Consider the following 19733-nt stretch of genomic DNA (forward strand, 5'->3'; position numbering starts at 1 on the left):
ACCAATTTTATCAAAAAAAGAATTTTTACAATATGCTCCTTTAGTTGTAGTAGATTGTTCAAAACAAAATAAGTCTTTAAAAAGTGGACCAGTTGATATCCGCCTAGAATTTGAATCAAAAGAAAATTTTCCCGCCAATACTTCAGCTTATTGCTTAGTTTTACATGACCGCATCGTTGAATATAAACCAATCAGTGGAATTGTTAAAAAAATTGTTTAACTTTAAGCTTATATATATTTAACTCTTTACGCGTAATGAGATTAGTTGATTTAAAAATGCAGTACTTGATGGATGTGCAAGGATTCAAATTGCCAATTAATGAATTTGTTTTAAAAGAATTAGCTATAGTTTCTGTAAATAATGATTCAATACCAATAAATATGGTTTTCCAACCTCCTTGTCCATGGAATTGCGTCACAAATAAATATAAATGTATCAATCGTTGGTTAGAAAATAATTTCCATGGTATTCGTTGGAATGCTGGTGATGTACCGTACGTTTATTTAAAAGAAATTTTAGAAAATGTGTTTAAAGAAGCAAAGACAATTTATGTTAAAGGTTTAGGGAAGAAAAAATGGTTAAAAAGCTTAATCGATGAGAAATATTGTATTGAAATTATCGACATGAATGATTTAAATTGTCCTTCATTAAAAAAGTTGAACATTGAAACATGTATTAAAACTTGTTCAAAACATTTAATCAACAAGAAAACTTTTACTTGTGCTCTTCAGAATGTTATAAACTTAAAAACTTGGTTCTGCAAAACTGTAATATTTGAGTATTTTTAGTTTAAAATGTGTATTCAATTTTTTTCCTCAATAAAATTACAAAATATCAATTGGACTGTAATTATTATTCCTAACCTAACCCTATTATTTTCAGGTATAAGAAACAGCAACATTTATTTTGATTACATTTATTTATTATAATAAATTACAATATTTTTTAAGTATAATTTATTGTAAAAATTGTATAAAGTAAACAATAGAGAACTAATACAAACTAACATTTTATACATCAATTTCATCTATTTCCATTGGCTCTTGGTGTTGGTAACCCCAAGGTATTGTGTCACTTTTCCCTGGTATCAAAATTCTTTTATCATCCTGCCAACTTAAAGCAATTTTATTTTGTTTTACAGTAAATACATCATGTTTTTTGCTGCGTATAAAGTGCTGAGATCGGATCAGGTTTTCATTTTCATTGAGAGTATGCTTAAAATCATCGAATCCTATTCTTTTTAAAGTTGAATATTTTACCCCTTTTGCTTTCTTTTTAGCTTCCTCATCACCCCATAACTTGAATGCATATAGTTTTGATCTTAAACCTATAAATTCATCTACAATTTTACCGTTATTTTCGTCTTTCATAAGACCCAGGATTTTTTTGTTTGCAAGTGGTATATTATAAATGTTGTTTTCAGGATAATCGGACGTATCGAATTTATGTAAATCTCTTTTAATATAATCATAAAAATTTGGTACTGTGATTTGATAAACAAGACTGTCAGTATCTGTGTAGAGTAATTTTGCAGAATCACTGAAAGTCTCTTTAATGTAATTGTAATGAAAGTCATATGTTATTATCTTTGATATGTCTAAAATAGTGAATCCTATGTAAATTGGTTTGTTAAAGTATACCTTTGTTTTATTCATCTCAATAATGACCATATCTTTATCGAATATGGTGCAACTATGAAAGTTTGGTTGAGCAATTAAATTTTTCGCGCAATACCTTCCCTCCCATTTTGTTACTAATCTAACATCTTTGTGTTTTCTAACATTTTCCATTGTCTTGCCAAATACGGAATTGTTCATTAGCTTGTAAAAATTCTTCTCAAATTCATTACTCGATTTTTTTCTAAGCTCGGTATTTAAATCAATGTAGGGTTTTAACCACTGCTTTTGCTTAAATTTTAAAACTCTATGTATTTTAGTTAATTTCATTCCCAAAGATAAATATAACTTTAAATTTCTATAGTGAATTGTATAGTTCTTCTTTGGTAATAAATTTGGAATTAATTTAGGAATTGTACATTTTGGGAGAGGAGGTATGAAATGTTCAGGGCATAACGGCAAGTCTTTATGTGAATCATGAAGTTGAGTTGGATAATCTAAATCTACTTCAAGAATATATCCTTCAGGAGAATCATCTGGAATATTCAAGAAAAAGTCATTACTATAATTTTCTAACCATTCAAAATCTGTATATGGCAAGCTCTCGCTCATAGAAGCACCATACTGATTATTTATATCGAAGTACATTATATAAGATTCTGGTATTAGGGGATTAAAATCTTTTTCCATAAATCTATTATTAGCTTTCGCGTATCTGTTTGAGCATTGTGAAACTCCACCTCTTATACCTTTCCCACATAGCACCATAGTATGAGGTAAGGTTATGTTGAGTACTAATCGTAAGGCACATAAGGTTACACAATATTGCTGCGGTAGACCTGAGGTGAACTAAAAACTTCCGCCATGGAGGTAAGGTTACATGTTAGGGTGTGGTGAGTATATATGATAAGGCCATGGTAACCTTACACGTTAAGGTTAAGGTAACCTTACACGTTAAGGTTGAGGTAACGTTACATGTTAAGGTTGAGGTAAGGTTACATGTCAAGGTTGAGGTAAGGTAATTATTAAGTTGTAAGGTTGAGGTAAGGTTAAGGTAAGGTTGTGATAAATTTACCAGTTATGGAAAATATTGAAAAAATAATTAATAAATAAATATTCAATTAAAAAGTTAGTTTGTTGCTCTTCTCTATTTTGGAAACCTGACATGAAGCAGAAAATTTTGAAAACAAATTTGGGGGGAATGGGATTCGAACCCGGGATCGACGCGCATAAACCTATCATTCTAACTAACTGAGCTAAGTAGAGAACTGGCAGAAGGAAAATTAATGATGCCTTTAAGGTGAACCAAGAAGATGATTAACTCCTTAAAGGCAATATTAATTTTCCTTCTACCAGTTCTCTACTTAGCTCAGTTAGTTAGAATGATAGGTTTATGCGCGTCGATCCCGGGTTCAAATCCCAGTCCCCCCAAATTTGTTTTCAAAATTTTCTGCTTCATGTCAGGTTTCCAAAATAGAGAGGAGCAACAAACTAACTTTTTAATTGAATATTTATTTATTAATTATTTTTTCAATATTTTCCATAACTGGTAAATTTATCACAACCTTACCTTAACCTTACCTCAACCTTACAACTTAATAATTACCTTACCTCAACCTTGACATGTAACCTTACCTCAACCTTAACATGTAACGTTACCTCAACCTTAACGTGTAAGGTTACATCAACCTTAACGTGTAAGGTTACCTTAACCTTAACGTGTAAGGTTACCATGGCCTTATCATATATACTCACCACACCCTAACATGTAACCTTACCTCCATGGCGGAAGTTTTTAGTTCACCTCAGGTCTACCGCAGCAATATTGTGTAACCTTATGTGCCTTACGATTAGTACTCAACATAACCTTACCTCATACTATTGTGCTATGTGGGTTTTCAATAAAAAGCAACATTTCCACATCTGTCAACAATTCAAGTTTTATGTCTGTGTACTTGAGCATAGCGTCAAATGCCAGTCCTGGGGCAGTATAGTAATGTAACGCGTCCAAGTTATAAGTTGTAAAACAAGTTTTTCTAAAATTTTCAAAAATGTCGGCAAGTAGTAGAACGTCAGTCTGTAAGTACAAGTCAGAGTATTCTCCTATTGTTTTTAAATTAAACGTTTTCCATACGTTACATGCATGCTCATAGTCTTCGTCTGAAATATGAGCGTCATTTAATTTAGAGTAGAAAGAGTCTTTTACTGGCAGTTGACCTTCTTCTAATTTTTCCCAGCTACTAATATATTCGTAAGGAAATATTCCTTTTCTTGTCAATAAATTAAACTCGTCGACATTTTTACAATACTTTTTCGTAATTTTTTTCTCATCATTTTCAAGATAGGAGGATAATTTGTCTAAACTGCTTGGCATAAATCTAAATGAATCAAGAAATCTTAATACTACTTTTGTACCTTTGACATATTTTGAAAATGAAATGTACTTTTCCTTGTTTATTGGTAACAGTTTAATTTCACCCTCAAAAGATGTTGCTAAAGCTTTAATAATGAAATGTGCATCATATCCTGACAAGTTGTGAAAAATTATGGGAACAACATGTGAATCTTTATAATTTACATTGCAACCCTGATGTGCCGGACTACGATATTTTCCCGTGAAATGACAATGATCGCGGTGTTTAATGTCATCTTTTTTAAAAGGTTTTTCACAAATATGACAAATTGTTGCTGAATTAAATTGAGTTTGTTGTATAAAAGTTAAATTTTCCATTGGAATAATATTTGTAAAATAAGAATCCACACTAATTGCCAACTCCTTCAATTGACTGATAAACCACTGAATACAATCTGGACCTCGATATGATTTAAATTCTGAAAGAGAGTCATCAAAACTACACTTTAGATAAAATGCAACGCTAGTAGGAATATGTTTCTGATATGTTGATGTGTTGGTGTGTGTACTTGCTATAGGTTCTAAGAGACTTTCAGTGTCAGCATACACGACAAAGGGAACATTTTCTTTATTTCTGTAATTTTAAAATTTTAAAATTTTGTCCTCTTCTTTAGGTAAAATTACTCGACACTGGTTTATTTTATCACAATCCAATTTATGATTATTAAATGATTTTTCATATTTAAAATGACATAAACATCTATCACAAAGTATGGTTCGATTATGGTCTTTTGTTATTTGAGATTTTACTAAACGAGATCAATTTTTAATCCAAGCAAAGTGGTAAAATTCATTGTTTTCTTTAAACTGAATTTCATCATTTTTAATCATTAACAAATGAATTGTTGGTTTATCTGATTTATTTTTACTTAAATAAATTGGAATAATTTCATTCTTTGTATTCCTTTTGTGAACTCCGTAAACATTAATACTTAAATTGTTTAATTTTTCAAATTTTGGAACATCATTCAGAGAAATTGGGAAATTTATACCCTTATACTTTAATACTTCATTAAAATCTGGATATGCATTTGTTCTACTTGAATGCTTTTCAGCAGGAAAAAGAGCAGCTATTACAGACCATAAAAAGCAAAATTCATCATCATTTTTTATATTTACAACAGCTCTTTTATTCTTTATAAACTTTGGCATTCTTATAAAAGTTGAGTACCCAGCCGCAAGAGGGACATATTTATTTATATTAACACTTAAATTTATAATTTCATTTAAAGACCAACCTGACTTTTTTTGTTGAAAATCATCAATCTTAACTAGAAGCTTTTCACGTATTTTATGATCAAACCATTCGTCAAAATTTGTTGATTCTAAAATTTTTGAATTTTTAGTATTGAAATATTTAATATCTTCAATTTCCCTACCCTCTTCTAGAGCACTAAAATTTGCCGCAAGAATAACATTAACTTTCATGTTTCCCGTCTTTTTAAATGCATTTTTTAATCGAGAAATAATCATTTTTTTTGCATCACTAAGAAAACTGTCTATATTTTTATGTTTTAAATTAATAATTACACCTGTTCTAATTCGATTCTCAAAAGCATTCTCTAATTCTTCCCACCTGATCCATCTTTCATCCTTTTTAAATAAGCCCGTTCCTGTTCTTCTTAGTTTCTTAAACTTTCTGCTATTCGCTTTCAGTAGTCCAATAGTTGATAAAATCTTTCTTTTCTCTCCACATGACACGGATCCATTTCTTAACAATTTATTTAATAATCGAATTTTCTTTACACTATTATTTATCCAAAAATTTAATTCCTCCGTTGTAGTTTTTTTACCTAATGTTTTAAGAGCATTGTTCATAATTGTCACAAAATCTTTACAATAACTGGAGCTTTTATTAGTTTCCAGAACTTTAACTGCTTTGTTTAATTTTTCTAAATTCATTTTTATCACTTGAATTGAAACGATTAGTTCTTTGCTAAAATGATTAACTCCGATCAGACTATAGTTGAACTTTTAACGTTAGCAATTTCTTACAGTAAGATGTTTAAGCGCACTTGAATTTCACTATGCTTTGCTAATAATATGTTCATCAGCCAACTTAAACTGCAGGAATGATTTCGTTCAGAAAAATTGCCCTCTTTATATACACAAGATATGACCTATTTGACCTTGAAGTTAATTATAGATTTCGTGGAATTGCGGTAAGATCAAAAGCATTCTTATGAAAAGTACCGAAAATGTTTGTAAAAATTCCTTAGATAAAACTTAGTCAAAACAAAATAAATGAACTGTATAATAAAACAGACCGAAAGCAATAAATCAAAGATATCAAATTACATGTAAAACAATAGCTTAAATAAAGACTATAATTCCAGGAAATAAATAGGTATCAAATTACTCGTGGGAAAAATTCTTTAGATAAATCACAAACCGGAAGCAATAAATCAAAGATATTATAAACAACAAGTAGATGGTAAAAATTCCTTAGATAAGAATATATCAAATTACACATGTCAAAATTCTAGGAAGTATGACGTCATTTCCGGCTCAGCATCGTGCCCCCCGTGATGTCATATCCACCTCAGAATCATGGTCTGACCCCCCCCCCCCCGTGATACCATATCCGCCTCAGAATCGTATCCTCCCCGTGATGTCATATCCGCCTCAGAATCGCACCCTCACTCATGATGTCATATCCGCATCAGAATCGTGACCTCCCCGTGATATCATATCCGCCTCAGAATCGCACCCTCACCCATGATGTCATATCCGCCTCAGAATCATGGTCTGAATATTACCCCCCCTTGTGATGTGATATCCGCCTTAGCATCACAATACTTACCTCTTATCACATGCTGATCAAAGTGCATCAAAAATCTCATACCAAATGATCATGTTCACACATATCCAAATAGCGTATATACTTAGATTCAAAATTTAAATTTTCGCGCCAAAACTCAGGTATGCGCATGCGCAGTTCAATTTTAGTGGGTTAGAACTCTCCCTGTATATCTACTGTCGGATCCAAAATGGTGGATAATTTTTCCAAAAAATGTCATAAAATTTAAAATTGCTTCAAAATAAATGACAAACTATTTCGAGTAACAAATTTCATACACATATAATCAATTTTCAAAATATCTTTCCCCATATTTAAACCGTTTGTTAAAATTTTATAAATTTGAGATCAAAATCAGAACAGGAAACACAAAAACTTTTGATAAACAAAATTCAGACAAATCTAGTTAACTTTAAAAATTACTGGTTATCATATTGAATCCTCCATTTTGAAAACCGACATTTGATAAATTTCTCAAAATGGCGTCTGCCATATTGGAAACGTCACATTGTATTTTCAAAATCTGATGCAAGATTCGTAATCACCCAGGTAGAAATTGACGACCGGGATGGGTAATAGATACAAAAAAATTCATAAGAAAAAAAGATGCGCAATGAAATTTCCTATAAGGATGTGTATTTAAAATGTCTAAATTCAGAAGTTGAATTTTGAGTGTTCAGGGGATTTCGATTTCGGCCGAGAAAAATTTACTTGCCCTTCTACGATCCAGGTGCTCAATATCTCCTTCGTCCGTATAAAAACAAAACCAAATGGTAGTACCGGGCCGGCGCTGGGACGGTACAAATATTATATCACCGGCAAATCCCCTTCATCGGTATAATAACAAAACCAAATGGTAGTACCGGGCCGGTGCTAAGACGGTAAAAATATTATCACCGGCAAATCTCCTTCGGCAGTATAAAACAGAGCGAAATGACAGTACCGGGCCGGTAAAAATATTATTACCCGCAAATCTCCTTCGGCGGTATAAAACAGTTCGAAATGACAGCACCGGCCCGGTGCTACGCTGGTGCTGGGACGGTAAAAATATTATAACCGGCAAATCTCCTTCGGCGGTATAAAACGGAGCCAAATAACAGTACCAGGCCGGTGCTGGGCCAGATATTTTTAATCAACCGGCCCGGTACACACTACCAGTACCGGTACAAATCCACATTTACCACCGGGCCGGTACTGGGCCGGTATTTATTTCATATCCGGCCCGGTACCTTTTTGCCGGTACCGGCATAAGTCCGACTTTACAACCGGTTCGGTACCATGCCGGTCGTTAGTGCTGGCACACCTCCAACTTTTCTGCCTGGGCTTATAGGAAATTGAATGGCGCATCTTTTTTCTCTTTGACTTTTTCTCGTAGGATGAATACACTGAAAAAAAAATTTATTTGATTCAAATAATTCAAATTATTTGAAAAATATTTAATTGATTCAAATACTTTTTAGTTGGATCAAAAAAATATGTATTTGATTCAAATAACTTGAATTATTTGAATCACACTTATTTGAACCAAATAAATCGTATTTGATTCAATTAAATAATAAATTGAATTAAATAAATGAATTTGTTTAATACAAATAATGAGTTAGTTGAAACTATTCTTTTATTTATTTCACTCAAATACTTCGTATATTTGATGCAAATAAAAATTATTTGACACAATAAATTTATTTTATTGATTCTAATAAACTTAATTATTTAATCCGAATAATTCGTTATTCAAAGCTAATACACTATTTTATCAAGACAAATAAAAAAATATTTCAATCAATTAAATAATTATTTGAAACGAAAATAATGAATTACTTGAAACTGTTCATTTATTTATTTCACTTAAATATTTCATTTATTTAATACAAATAAAAAAATTTTCGACAAATAAATGTGTTATTTGGATACAGAATATACGGCACTGACATTGATATAGTAGATTAGCCCGAATTCTCACCAAGTCTCAGTGGCCGTGCGGTTTAAATAGGTGCGTTAGGGGCGGGGGGACGTGAGTTCGATCCCACATGCGAGCGAATATTTTTCATTCTTCGTTTTAAGCGTTATATAAAATAATAAAATTGTGTGTTGTGTTGTGAATAAAAACTGTGTGAACTTGTTTGTAAATAATATTAAAAGTCTGTTAAAATATCAGTTAATAAATATAATATATAAATATAATATAATAATAAATTAATAAATTAAAAAAAAACTAAATACTTAAAAAAAAAATTTTTGTATTAAATATAGAATGAAATAATTTTTATAATTGATTCAAATAATTATTTACTAGCTTGAAATATTATATTTATTTGATTTGAATAATTTGTATTTGATACAAATAACTATTTATTTGATACGATAAAACGAAATACTTAGGTTTAGTAAATATTTATTTGAGTTGAATAATTTATATAATTGATTCAAATAATTGTTTATTAGTTTGAAATATTCCATTTATTTGATTTGAATAATTTGTATTTGATTCAAATAAATAGTTATTTGATGCGATAAAATAAAATATTTAGGTCAAATAAGTAAGTTTACATGGTAGAGTCACTGTAAGCTTACAAGGTAAGGTCATTGTAAGCTCACATAGTAACCTTACGATGTAAGCTTACAAAGCATATGAATAAACCTACAGTATCCTCACAGTAAAATATCGTGCTATGTGGGTAATAATTATTGCTATATTTACACTATATCCAAAACAGTTGAGCTCCCGCGGGCAATAACTCGATCTGCGCTCGGACGCACTCTCTAATACCAGTCCCCAACTGGTACTAGCGCTTGCGTCCGAGCGCAGATCGAGTTATTGCCCGCGGGAGCTCAGTTATATTAGTTTATTATTATGTATGTTAAATTCAAATAATGGTAAATAAATAGTATGTCAAAAGCAAAGTATACTAATAGTGAACTCTAATAAATATTTAAACAAACAGTAATTATGTTAAACTGTTCTTATAATAAAAAATCAGTTTGTCAAATGATGATAAGGCTACATAATTATAATAATTACGCCACATTAATGTTACAACGATTGCAATAAAGCATACGTATGTAAGCATCATGACTGATGTGATAATATTATGCTAAATTATTATTATTATGACAATAAGTAATGACAAATCACACTTATGCTTTATATTTATGCTGTTTTTATGTTCTTATGTTAAACATAGCATAAAACTGCAATTATTGATTTTTTGTATTCTTATGTTTAACATAAGAATTTAAAAAGAGACTAATATTCTGGGATTGGGTTCTCCTTTTTAAAGTTGGCATAGCAAAATTACAATTTAATTTTAAATTAAATAAAAAATTGGTAAGTTACAGTTAAAACTGTTTAACTGCAATATTGTTTACTAATTTTAATTAATTGATTTTCAAAATTATATTCTAATTTACATCTTCTGAGCAAAAAAGTAACGAAAATTTCTATATCTATAGTAACTAAGTTATGTTACAAGTATCTCATCTTTTTCAGTGACTTAGTTCCACATCATAAAGAGGCAATGAAAAAAAAGTTTGGAGTTTTTTTTAAGGATTATTGATTCTTTCAGGATTGAGTGAGATTACGCGATGGGGTCAAACGCCCTTTAATTAGCAAAAGCGGATACAGCTCCACCAGAATTTGGAGTTGCTTTTGGACGGTCATGGGCCTCGGAATTTTCTTTTGACCTTATTTTCGAGTTCTCCGCCTCCTCTATGAAAAATTGCCTCGTATCGATCAGAGTCGGCTGGCTAATTCTGTCTTTGGGTCTGCGTGTTTAAGCGTGTTTTACCCATACAAGGAATCTAGCCGAATTTGTAGCTTGCAGTTGTTGGAGTCTGTCAGCGAATTTCCCTCCCTCCAACGTCTGAAGAGTCTTTTCGCTCCCGATCTTTTTTATCTCCCGCAATCTCCCGAAGAAAGAGTGAATGGTTTTGCGGGACTCCACCTTCAAGGCGCCTACCTAGGGGCGACGTTCCGCATCCCGACGTGAAACTGGAGCGAGTGAGAGAGAGACGCCGATCGATGCATCGAGGCGTCGGGACGCCCAGCGGCCAAGCCCCGAGCTTTCACCTCCACTTGCGAGCAGAGAGACCACACAATTCGCCTTGCACGCGTGCATTCGCGCGTCGGCTGTCAGGCGCACACCAGCTTCAAGCTCTGGTGTTTGCACTCGACACAAAAATGTCAAACATTGTTGACAGCAGTGTGCCACTGATTTTTTTTGAACCGGAAGTAAGAAGCTGCGGAATTCTTGTTGTGCAGCATTGAAAGCCGCATGCTGGTTGGAGACGAAGGCAGCGGCGGTGAATGTGGGGTGGTGGTGGTAGTGGTTTTTATTTCCAAGATTACTGAGCTACGATTTTCACAACGTGCAACTCGTGCCCGGGAGGCTAGACAAGCGAAATTGCGATCCTCGCGAGGACTTTGATATGCGCGACCCGCTGACAGACGATTATGGTAAGTTCTCTTCGTCACGTTTCTTTCTTTTTTTGCTTTTTTTGCTTTTTTCATATCAGGGAGAAAGTTGCTTTCAGGGCCAAACAATGGCACTTTTGAGTGCCATTCGCGCCTCTGTTTCCTCTGTGTGGTTGGCTGGCCTCTTCTCAATAGTTTTCCACACTCTCATCTTTTGTTTCCTGGTACTCGTGCGTTTTACAAAAGATTTCTGCGACAACTTGTTTTTCAATTAAACACATTGACGATGTACTTTTCCTGAAATTTACATTCAAGTTTTGCTCAACTCTTAAGCTGAAAAAGAAGAGTGTTTCGATAGGAACAAAAGGGTAGAGAAGGGAGAAAATTCTTCAAGTAGGATATTCATGTTGCTTTTACATAATATTACCAATCTTCGTTACTGTAATAAATTCAACTTTGTAATCATTGGGCCGCTGGACAGGCCCAAAACTAAGACAAGTTGTAAAAGATTTTCCCATCAAATTAAATTTACGAGTTTATATGTTGACACTTTCAAATTAATTTCCAGTATTTAGAAAATTAGTACAATGCAGTAATAGAAATCAATTTGTAATATTGCAAGTAAATAAAGGTTCGACTATATTTGGAAATTTCAAACTTTTTATATAAAAAAAATCACGTCAAAAGTGAATAACTAGAAATGTCGAATTTATTCTCTTCGTAAAAATGATTTCATTCGCTTTTACATTCAATTAACTTTTTCCCTCTCGACGGACTGCTTTATAACAAGAGTAATCTGCAAAAACAAAAGGACCATTAAAATCAGATCAACCAATTAAGAATCGGTGAAAACAGTAACAAAATAATTAATTAAAAAAGACACTTCGCTAATTTCACTTGAAAAGTTATGTTGAAAGTTCAATTAAAATCGTTTTCATTAATTATTTATTAAAGTTAGTGAATTTTATATTCACACTTGGAATTAAATATGAATGTTTCAATTATTGTTTTTAATGTAAAAATTAAAAGTTTATTTCATGTAAACTATGAAAGAACAAATATTTTTAAATTCTAAATTACGATCATTAAGTTGATAGATAAAATGAAAATGAATTGCATTAGGAGAGTGAACTCCCCTGCTTTAAATTTAAGCGTTATATTCTTTTATACTTAACTGCACATAAAACTAATATTTTCCTTGTATGCTTCATTCTAAAAACAATCCACTTGAGCCAAAGTTTGTGGTCTTCATAAGTAATGTTTTCTTTAAGTTTATCTCTTCATTTGAAAAAATTACATAAAGTTTAATTAAAATGTAAAGATCGTGGTATGCAAATAACAAAAAAGAAAACATGTAAAGATACAATTTATTAAAAATTGCAATTTTACTTAAAAAATAATTTTTTGAAAAAAGTGTACTTTATTTCTGTGGATAATTAAAGAAAACTTTATTTAATCTAAATATATTTAACTAACTGTTAGAAATAAATAATTATTTTATACAAATGAATATTTTGATATTGATCGATTATTATTTGAATCAATAAAAAGTTCTATTATTATTTTCAATGCGCAACTACCCATTTGAAATATTGGTGTGACAATAAAATTCTAATGAACTTTTTAAGCATCAATGATGATAACAGTATTTCAAAATTGGTTTCAAAATCCATTCAACTGTAGCCATTAATTAAAACAATAACAATTTTACTGCAACTATTAACAACAAGAATTTCCTTGCAATTTTACAAAGCTATAATACTGTTTGACATTTTATTCGTAATTCTGAACGTTCAAAGAAACGAAATTTTTAATTTTTATTACAATATATAACTTTGCGTTTCTGTAGAAAAACTTTATTATAAAGTTTCTAAATAATATAAATTTTAAGTTTTTAATTTTTATTGCAATATTTACAAGTTATCATTTGAACGCGTTTGAACATTAAAAAATTGTGGATTTTTTTAATTCGCAACACAAAGTTCTTTAAATCGAGAAAACTAATCGACAAATGCCTAATTAAAATGATTTTTTTTCTTTTAAACTAGTTTTTTTAAGTTTGAGTTAGTGAAATAGCTAATAGAGAAAGAGAGTCTCTATTAAGAATGAAGTTTAATTCAAAGACCTTGGCTTCAGGTGCAGCCAACAGTCAATAGACTTTTCTCTATAGCGCTATAGCTCAAATGGCTCAAATGGTGTATTTATTGGGATTTCAGAATCACAATTCAAGAGCACTTATTTTCCTTTTCCTTGAATGCTGTTCTAGAATGCAATGCGCCATTAGAAAACATACTTTATTTCAAAACTGAAAAAAGAATTTCATAGTAAACAATGGAAAATATTTTAGAGAAAATTTTATTGGCTCTTGTCCAACTGCAGAAAAAAGGAATTCATGCGCAAAAATTAACAACCGTATACACTTAACTAGAGAAAAAGTAATTGGACTTCTCAACAGAAAATAAACTGTTTTTTACTAAAAAAGAAACAAACAAAATCTTACTTTAAAACAATATTTGGCTAATATGTGAGATAAATGGGGAGAAAAAAATTCTTCCTTTTCTATAGGATTTTGTAAAATGTAATTCTACTTTACAAAGCTTTTTCAGAAAAACTTTAAATGTCAAGAGCAAGAGAGAAAGAGAGAGGGTTTCTTTGATGCAAAATAAAAGGTGGTTCATGTGTACGTCGTGAAAGCTAAGTGAAGCAATTTCCTGCCATTTACGAGTTTAAATTAGGTTGTCAATCATTCAAGCTCTTTAAGTTCTCTGACTCCTGTGATCAAGTATAGTATTAGAACCAGAAGAAAAAAGAATTCTCTCTCTACAAGAGATAAGGGAAAAAAGAAAAAAGTGGAAAACATTTTTCCATGTTAGTGTCGTTCAGAAAATTTCTAACAATAAGAATAAAATATACAATTTGAAATTCGCCTCGAATAGAGGATTTTTTGGCTGCTATGCAAGCATATACATATCGGAAAATACAATGTGTTATTTGGCAAACAAAAATTCCAGTTGAAAAAAAAATATTTATTATAATAAATTTGACGATTTTCATATAAACTGAAAAGTAAATGGACAAATTTAAATTTATAAGCAAATAAAAAAGTCGTACGTTAAAATAAAAGAAAGTAAAGAAAAAATTTTTGAATTACAAATTCATATTTGAATATTTATTTCAATTTCGAATTGAATATTGAAAAATTATATTTTTAGATATGACAAATTATTTTAAAATAATAACTAGTTTTTTCTATGTAGTAGAAAAACAATTTTAAATATTTAAAAAATTTAATTTACACTTTTTATTTATTATTGAATTTACTCTTGTATTTTATAACCGCTGTTCTAAGTCAGCTTTTTACGATTTATATGTAATAAAATATAATCTTTGGGGCACATGATTATTCCCCAAAATTCAATTTCATAATTTTCAAAACATCGAAATTCTTATTATCGAAATGTCATTTCACATAATTTTCATATTTTGAAATTATGTTCAATGGAACATAATTTTTAATTATTCGAATTATTCTTTATTAGTGCTGTGCAAAATAATTCGAACCGAAGTGTTCGAATTTTTTCGGATAGTTCGAATGTCGAAAATTCGACATTCGAATTGGCCCAATTATATATATATTATAATGTAATATTCGAATTACTATACGAAATTCGAACCGATCCGAGTTTTGTTCGGTTTTGGAGCGCTAAAATGTCGAATTCTAAAATTCGACATTTCAATCGCCTAGTTCGAATGTCGAAATAACCGACAATTGAGTCAGTTTAGTTCGAATGTCGAATATTCGACATTCAATTTTGCTCGAAAAATTGCGTGACATCATTTGTGAACGCTCCCTTATATAAATTTCATTTTTCTAAATTATATTTGCCATAATTTTCATTCATAAGAATATATTTAAATGGTATTAATACACATTTACCCGAATTCTCATGTGACATAAGGGGCCGTCCATAAATTACGCAACACGTTTTTAGTAAAATTTTGAACCCCCCCTACCCCCATGTAACAGGTTGTAAGGTTGTAACAAAATCGTTTAACCCCCCCCCCTCCATCATTGTTACGTAATTTTTAAAAATATTTTTTTACTAACGTTTTTCGAAACAAATTTGTTTATTTCTGTTATTTTTAGTATTTATATCGTACAAAATTAAGTTAAGGGGCACACCTAGTGTGAGTGACTGAGAAAAACGGTGATTTTTAGGAATTTTTTTTAGGGAAATTATTGCATCTAATTTTTTTTAAAGTTTTGTACATGTATATTTGTATAAATAGTGAACATTTTGTAATTTTTTTAAAGAAAAATATCTTTTTTTAAAAAAGTTATTCGCTATCTCCTGAGTATCCGAAAAAAAGTTCTCCCACTGCTGCAGTGATTGCGGCCTTCTCAGTGACCTAAATCAAAAAAACCAAAAAGATTATTAAACTAGAAGATATTTGCCATACTATGACTCTCGGACGAAAAAAAATATTGAATTGCAACAAAATGGCGGAGTTTTGAAAAAAGCTTATAAATTTCGCCTAAAAAATCCGATAGTTTTTGGCATCCCAAAATTTTATTTTTCATCCAAAAAAAAACTGGAGCCTCATAGTATGGCAAATATCTTCTAGTTTAATAGTCTTTTTGGTTCTTTTGATTTCAGTCACTCAGAAGGCCGCAATAACTGCAGCAGTGGAGAAACTGGTTTTTTTTTATATAGCGAATAACTCTTTAAAAAAAGATATTTTTCTTTGCAAAAATTACAAAATGTTCACTATTTATACAAATATACATGTACAAAACTTTAAAAAAAATTAGATGCAATAATTTCCCTGAAAAAAATTTCTAAAAATCGACGTTTTTTTCAGTCACTCACACTAGGTGTGCCCCTTAAATATAAAAAACATTGAGAGGAATAATTTTATTAATCATACTGAACAACCAAAAGTATAACATTGAGTTTTTTTATATTATACCCAAGAATCGATTCGTGAAATGATTCGATGTAACATTTGATAACATTTTCTCGAACCCCCCCCCCCCTCCCCCTAAACGTTTTACGTAATTTATGGACGGCCCCTAACCTTTGAATCTTCGAAATGTCATATTCTCATATTTAAGAAATTTTCATTTATCGAAATTTTATTTGTCATAATTTTTATTTGCTCGAATTATTAAGTGACATAAAACGCATTTACCCAAATCCTCATGTATAACATAACCTTTAAATCTTCGAAATGTCATATTTCAGATATTTCAATTTATAGAAATTTTATTTGTCATAATTTCCATTTATTCGAATAACCATTTAACATAAAATTTATTTGTCCTAAATTCCATTTATTTTCAAATTCCCGAACTAATACTTTTTAAGGATGTACGTGCACGTTTTTTGGAAATTAGAAAACACACTTTTTTTTTACATATATCAAAAGTTTTACTTAAAAAAAAATTTCTTGCAAAGTTTAGAGTCTGTTTACTACGGATTTTGTTGAATAATACGAATTTTAAATTATAAACTTTTAACATTGATTCTAAAGGCGCTAGCACAGCTCCTACTGCCTGCAGGTTGTCATGGTAACACATAAGTAAAAGAGTAAAAGAGTCAGAAAATTCAAATTAAATGATTTTTCTCTCTCACTCTCATTGCGCCTGCCTGCGCAGGCAGGCAGGCAGGCAGTAGAGGTGAGAGCAGGGTTGCGTACGTAATTTACCTGACGTAAATTACATAGTTTTTTACAGTATATTACGTCCGTAATTTACGTGCTCAGTTTTATACGTAATTTACTTTTTCAAAATGGCTGAATTGTTTACATGATTGCCGTTGACTATTTCTTTATTCTGTGTCCCAACAAATTGCATTTAAAAAATGTTTAGAGGTGCAAGGCCGCGTCAAAACTTTTGGAATGAATTACCATTTATATCACAAAATAGGAAAAGTGTGGCTTTTTGTCAAGGATGCAAACAAACCTTCTCTAATACATCCGAAGAGAGGTTAAGAACCAACATTCAAATTTGAATGAAGATTATATAAGGCTCCGGATCTTAAAAAGGCACTTTCAGCATTGATTTTAAATAGTAAAAGTGCCCTTTTGAGATCCGGAGCCTCATATGTTGTTATATAAATAAATGTATTTTGAATACATATACAAATTATGATTGAGTTATTTATTTATTACTTATTTATCTAAATTTTCTAAATTTATGTACAAATGGTACAAATAGAATCAGGCTAAATTTATTTAAACAGAAAAACACTTCAATATTAATAAAGGTTTAAAACAACACTATACACTATACTGAAAATATGTTTAAAGAATATCCTACCAGATTCGTTAAAACATAAAAATCGCGTTCTAACTCGTCAATATAAAAAAGATTTCATTGAGAAAAAATATTTTTTTATAACAATTTCCACATATATCAAAATTAAAAATGAAAAATTTCTTCATGTGAAAGGAAGACATTTCAGCACACTAGTTCAGTGTCAACTGAAAAAAAATTAAAATTTGCTATTTCGAGAAAGTCAAAAGAAAGAATATGAAGAAAAAGTCAATGAACTGAATGTAAACACAGTTTTATCATAGAGGGAGCAAGTTGTGTTCTTGTTGTGTCATTATAGACAAGAGTCTAAACGTCTGAGAAGAGGAAAAAAGGTTCTGTTTAGAGTGAAAATATCTTCCTTTCTATTAATAGTGGAATGATTTGTTTTATATGGATTATTTCAGATATTCGTCGTTTTATAAAATTTGGTTCATTGTCCAAAATTTTGGCATTTTCCCAATCGAAGTCATGATTACAATTAATTCGATGGCGGTAAACTACAGAGTTATCATTTACTTTTTTATGTTCATTTATGCGAGTTAACAATGACCGTTTTGTTTCACCTATATATGTTGCAGGACAATCTTTACAGTCAAACTAGTATACAACATTTGTTCTGTCCCATTTTTTAGATGCATCTTTACCAAGTCTAATTATAGAATTGGAGTTTTTATTAATAAGTGGAATCGCAGTAAAATTAAACTCTTTGAGAATATTTGACAACTTAAAGAAACATTTTTCATTGAACGGTAAACAAACCTTCGGGATTTGACTGTAAATACTAATTTTATTTCGATTATTGTTATTATTATTATTAACCTGAGAAAATTTTATATGGTTTGTACGAATTTTTATATGTTTATCAATAAAATCCAAAGTATAGTTATTATTTTTTAAGATGGATCTTATCTTCTTTAAGTTATCAAAATGAAACTCTTTGTTGGACAATGAAATCGCTCTATCAACCAGATTGTATACAATATTCTTTTTTTGTTGGATCGGATGATCTGAAAAATAATTAATGAGTCTATCCGATGAAGTCGGCTATTGATACCAATTTGTGACAATTTTGTTGTTTTTTCTAGTAAGTTTTAAATCAAGAAAATTAATTGAGTTATCCTTTTCTTTCTCAATTGTAAATTGTAATTTTTAATTGTAGGCATTAAAAGTATTGATGACTAAGTTGACATGTTCTTTTTTTTACAGCTAATATTGTGTCATCAACATATCTAAAATAAAAAAGGGGAACACAATTGAAGAGTTTTGTGCAGAAACAGCATAAGTCCATAATTCGAAATTGTTCAGGAATCAATAAGAACTGTTTTTCTCGTAAATGTTAAGATTTTTTTAATTCGGCTTTTTGCATTATATTCTACTAACTTATAAGTTAAAAAATCCAATTTGATTAATTAATTATCTACTTAATATAAAAAATTAAAAAATAAATTAACATTTGGACTTATGCTGTTTCTGCACAAAATGAAATGAAAAACACAGAAAATTTATTAAATCCAGTGAAATATCAAAGTTTTATGAAATTTTTTATAACATTTATATAAAATATTAAATTTGGATAACTTTTAGTAACATTTTATAAATAATAAAATTGTTTTAAGAATAAATTTAACCAATTTTCAATATTTTCTAATTTTAAAATAATTCAGTCACCACTGTCACTTTTTGCTTCCCATGAGTGTTTTTATTTATAATATAAACTGTTTAATATAAATTATTAAAATACGTCAAGAATATCACAAATAAATATAAAACTTATCATGGACTTGTGCTGTTTCTGCACAAAATGATATTTTAATTATTTTTTTTAAGGGTTTAGAGTTTAGTTACTTATGGAATATTTTACCAGATTGAAAAGCTTCATTTAAAGATAAATTTTCAATAAAAAAGTGATTTTCGAAAAAAATGGACTTTTGCGGTTTCTGCACAAAACGCTTCAATTGTGCTCCTCCTTCAATTTTGTTAAACAATTAGTTTCCAGATCATCCATGACAATGACTGAAACGAAGGCTGAAATTAGTGAACCCATTGGTGTACCATAAATTTGTCGATAGAATTTTTCACCAAGAGAAAAATAAGTGTTGTTAAATACAAATTTAGTACAGTCGATAATATCTGAGAAAGGAATCTTACATTTCTGTCTTATAGAATGAAT

General features: G+C 30.2%; 1 protein-coding gene across 1 annotated transcript in view; it reads left to right on the forward strand.

The window, feature by feature from the left end:
• Nucleotides 1-10920: 10920 nt before the first annotated feature.
• LOC122502358 overlaps nucleotides 10921-19733 on the forward strand; it is a 152157-nt gene continuing 143344 nt past the window's right edge. Inside the window, exon 1 of the mRNA XM_043612379.1 lies at nucleotides 10921-11286. Within this exon, the coding sequence (XP_043468314.1) occupies nucleotides 11284-11286 (3 nt within the window). The 5' untranslated portion in view covers nucleotides 10921-11283. The remainder of the gene's footprint in view (nucleotides 11287-19733) is intronic.

Source organism: Leptopilina heterotoma, unplaced genomic scaffold, assembly GCF_015476425.1.
Source record: "Leptopilina heterotoma isolate Lh14 unplaced genomic scaffold, ASM1547642v1 Lhet_228, whole genome shotgun sequence".
Classification (NCBI taxonomy): domain Eukaryota; kingdom Metazoa; phylum Arthropoda; class Insecta; order Hymenoptera; family Figitidae; genus Leptopilina; species Leptopilina heterotoma.